Source organism: Geospiza fortis, unplaced genomic scaffold, assembly GCF_000277835.1.
Source record: "Geospiza fortis unplaced genomic scaffold, GeoFor_1.0 scaffold450, whole genome shotgun sequence".
Lineage (NCBI taxonomy): Eukaryota > Metazoa > Chordata > Aves > Passeriformes > Thraupidae > Geospiza > Geospiza fortis.
In genome coordinates, this window is record NW_005054416.1 from 1,104,349 (window position 1) to 1,107,882 (window position 3,534).

Consider the following 3,534-nt stretch of genomic DNA (forward strand, 5'->3'; position numbering starts at 1 on the left):
CCCCCGCCGCGGCCCGTCCGTGCCGAGGGTGGGGCAGCCCTGCCCGGTGCGCGGAACGGCCCCGGCCGGGTATGAAACCACCGCCAGCTTGGCCATGCCCCGCATGGTGTGCGACAGCCGCCCTCAGGCGTGCAGCCCTTTGGCTGTGTGTGCGGCAGCCGCCCCCAGGTGTGTGACCCACGTCCCACCTTTGCTGTGTCCCTGCCAGGTGTGCGAGTCCTGCTCCAGCCCCACCAGGTCTGCAACAACTCCTGCCAGCTGTGCCACCTACCCTCCAGCTTTGCAACAACCTTCCGGCTCTGCCGGCTGTGCAAGGCCTGCTCCAGCCATGCTATATCCCTCATCACATGTGCAGCAGCCCCTGCCAGGTGTGAAATGATCCACCCCCCCCGGAGTGTGTCCCTCTTGCTGGTGTGTGACAGCCCCTGCCAGCTGTGTGACCCCAGCTCCCAGCCCCACACACTCCCCTGGGTGTGCAAACCTCTGTCCAGTGTGCAACGCTCACCTCTGACCCCACAGGCCTTGCAAGGACCCTTCCAGGCATCCAACAACCCCCTCCAGGGATCCAACAACCCCTTCCAGGCGTCCACTCCCCCCACTTCTGACAGCCCCCACGTGCCACTGGCCCTCCGTGCCAGCAGGTGCCTGGGCTTGTCAGGGAATTTCAGCTGTGGAAACAGCCTCAGTGGTGTTTGAGGTTGGGAAAAGGCTCCTGGATAAATCAGGGAATGCTGGTGACCAGCCAGCCCCTCTTCCCAGGAAACTCCCATGGACAGAGACTCTCACACCTGCATCTTCAGCTCTCAGCGGGAAATGATTTTTAAAAAACTGTATAGAAATCATCACTCTCCATGATTCTTTGCTTCCAGAGCCCACCACTGGCTCCACAATCCCACTCCCCGTCTCTGGAATCAGCGGAACCTCTGCTCCTCCCACACATATCGTTTCCCTGCTGGAACCTTGCGCAAGAACAGGCTGTTCCCTCGGCTCATGTTGCCCTGGAAAAGGAAAACGACCATGGAGGGGCCACAAAAGGTCCAGGGTGGCCTCTCCAAACCCCACGGGGCTCCCACCTGGCTCCTCTCTGTGTCCTGGTGTATGCCAGTGCATGCCAGCTCCAGCACTTACCTCCCTTTGCAGCTGGCTCCAGCAATCCAGCCAGGAGGAGTAGGTGGGTGCATAGGGAAGGAGACCCCCGGCCAACCTGGGGAAGGGAGGAAAAACCCACCAGGAATTATTCCCACCTGGGAATGACCCATTCCCTCTGTAGCTCCACACTGTGTTGAACCCCAAAACGACCCTCGCCCACTTTAAGCACAGAGGGATCATGCTGTGGAGCACTGGAAGCACCCTTCCACCTGGGCATTTTGGTACAGTGGTCCCAGGAGCTGATCTGGGGCAGAGGGACACAGGGGTCAGTGGGAGCAGGGACTCACCCACAGTTGTTCACGGCCATCAGGTTGGAGACCAGGACGAAAGGGTAGGTCAGCATGCTGGCAAAGAACTGCAGGAGAAGCAGGCATCAGTGGGATGCTCCCTCTTCCCTCCACATCGGGAGAACCCTCAGAGTTTCACCCCAGGGAGGGAGCCCACTCTTGCCACCTCCACAGGGTCACACGGGTCTTCCAGGGAACATCCCTTGGCCTGTGGGCTGATCCTACCCTGGCAGGCGCAGGATTCTGGGAACACACCCCTCCCTAGGGAAAGGATCCGCTCCCTGCCCGTGGCTGCACTCACCCCAGTGACCGCCTGGGAGTAGCTCTTCATCTCAGTCATGGCAGAGACCTGAGGAGGAGCAACAGCACCTGAATCCCCCCAGAACGGGGCGGTGGCTCCCAGAACAGCCCTGGAGCTGCCCCCCGCCAGCTCCGGGCACTGAGGATCCCGGAGCAGAGCCTACCCCGTTCTCCAGTGCGTAAGTGTTGATGAGGTAGGCCAGCATGTTGCACAGCCACAGGGAGAGGATGTCCCCGAGGAGCCGCGGGATGAGGCCGCTGCAAGGGAACAAACAGTGGGAATGATGGCCCAGGGTTGGGATCTGACTGTGCAGAGAGCTGGGAACAGCTGGTGTGGGACAGGGTGAGGAGGGAACAGCCATCCCTGGGAGCGGGGATGCTCGGGTGAGTGATCTGGAGCTGCTGGAGGGATTCAAGGTATTCCCAAGAAGGCTTTGGGATTTTCCCACCGATGCCACCCCTGCCATGCCCCCCTGGCCTTCCCGGCACTCACGCGAAGAATCCCAGGATTCCCTCTTCCCGGTAGATTGTGGCGAAGGCGCTTAGTGTCCCGCTGGGATAGGGAGGAAGAGGAGGGATAAGGTCAGGGGGGTGGACCCCAGGATTCCCGACCCCCCGGAGCACCCAGAGCCCCGGGCCGTACCTGTACTTGGTCTCGCGGCCGATGAACTGCACCATGCAGCGCAGGGTGATCACTGCGGGGACACGGGGGGACACGGAGGGACACGGGCGTGACAGGAGGCACCTGGCACTGCGCCCCCGGCCCCTGGGGTGGGGGGGGACACCTGCAGTGGAAGGGGTGGGTGATGAGGGTGGCAGCAGAGCGGGCAACCATCTCCTGGGAGGTCTGGGAACAAAGGGAGCCTCAGCAGGAGGGGACAGGGATGTGACATCCCACTGCCTTCCTCCTCCTGCTGCTCCTCACCTCCTTGAGCACCTGCTCCAGCGAGGACTCCCTCCTGGCTCCAGGCTGGAGGGGGAAGCAGGAATCAGGTGGGAACAGCTGCCCAGAGAGGGGAGGCTGTCCCCAGGGCGGGGTGGAAGCTCCCGATGCAGGGCTGGGGCTGCCCAAATCTGGGGACCGTGGGGAGGAGGGACAGAGGGAAGGAGGAGGAAAGAATGGAGGGAAACAAAGGGAAAAAGGAGGAGGGAAAGCATGGAGAAGGGAAAAAGGACAGAAGAGCAAAACGAAGAAAAGAGAGAGGAGAGAGAGAAGAGGAAAAAGGAAAGAGAGAGAAGGAGAAAGGCATGAGGGAAAGAAGAAAAGAAAGAAAGGAGAAGAGAAGACTAGAAGAACAGAGAAATACAGGGAGAAAGGAAGAGACAGAAGGGAAGGGAAAGGGAGGGTGCATTCCCTGTGGGAAGCACCTCTGCACCCACCTCAGCCTGCTCAGCCTTCTGGTACCGCTGTGGAGCAAAGAGCAGGGTCAGGGCAGGGTCAGCACCGTGCGGGGAGCCAGGGGGCCCCGGTGTCCCCCCGTCCCGGCGGCAGAACCCCCGGTTCCCGCAGCGCCCCGGGCCCGGCGCCCCGCCCGTGCCGGTACCTGCAGCACTTTGCTGTGCACCACGGTGCCGATGGCGCTGGAGCAGAGGCGGGGGGTGAGGCCTTTAAAGAGTCCTGCTCTCCCGTCCACCTTTACGATGTGCTTGGCTGGGGACAGCGGGGACCGTCAGCCCCGGGGGGACCCCACAGCGGCACCGGGACGGCGCCGGGGCGGCCCCACCAAGGCGGACTCACCGTAAGAGAAGAGGCCGGGCAGCTGATATACCTGGCGGCCGAAGATGTTCCTCCCCAGGG

General features: G+C 62.2%; 1 protein-coding gene across 1 annotated transcript; it reads right to left on the reverse strand.

Moving 5' to 3' along the window:
- Positions 1–795: 795 nt before the first annotated feature.
- Positions 796–3,528, reverse strand: MTCH2 (mitochondrial carrier 2). Its single transcript, XM_005426531.2, has 12 exons — positions 3,475–3,528; positions 3,281–3,387; positions 3,117–3,143; positions 2,662–2,706; positions 2,526–2,583; positions 2,380–2,431; positions 2,230–2,289; positions 1,901–1,994; positions 1,738–1,785; positions 1,437–1,504; positions 1,129–1,204; positions 796–998 (listed from the first exon to the last, which is right to left on the reverse strand). The coding sequence occupies exons 5-12, from the start codon at positions 2,569–2,571 to the stop codon at positions 912–914; spliced, it is 531 nt and encodes a 176-aa protein (XP_005426588.2). The 5' UTR covers positions 2,572–2,583; positions 2,662–2,706; positions 3,117–3,143; positions 3,281–3,387; positions 3,475–3,528; the 3' UTR covers positions 796–911.
- Positions 3,529–3,534: the final 6 nt, after the last annotated feature.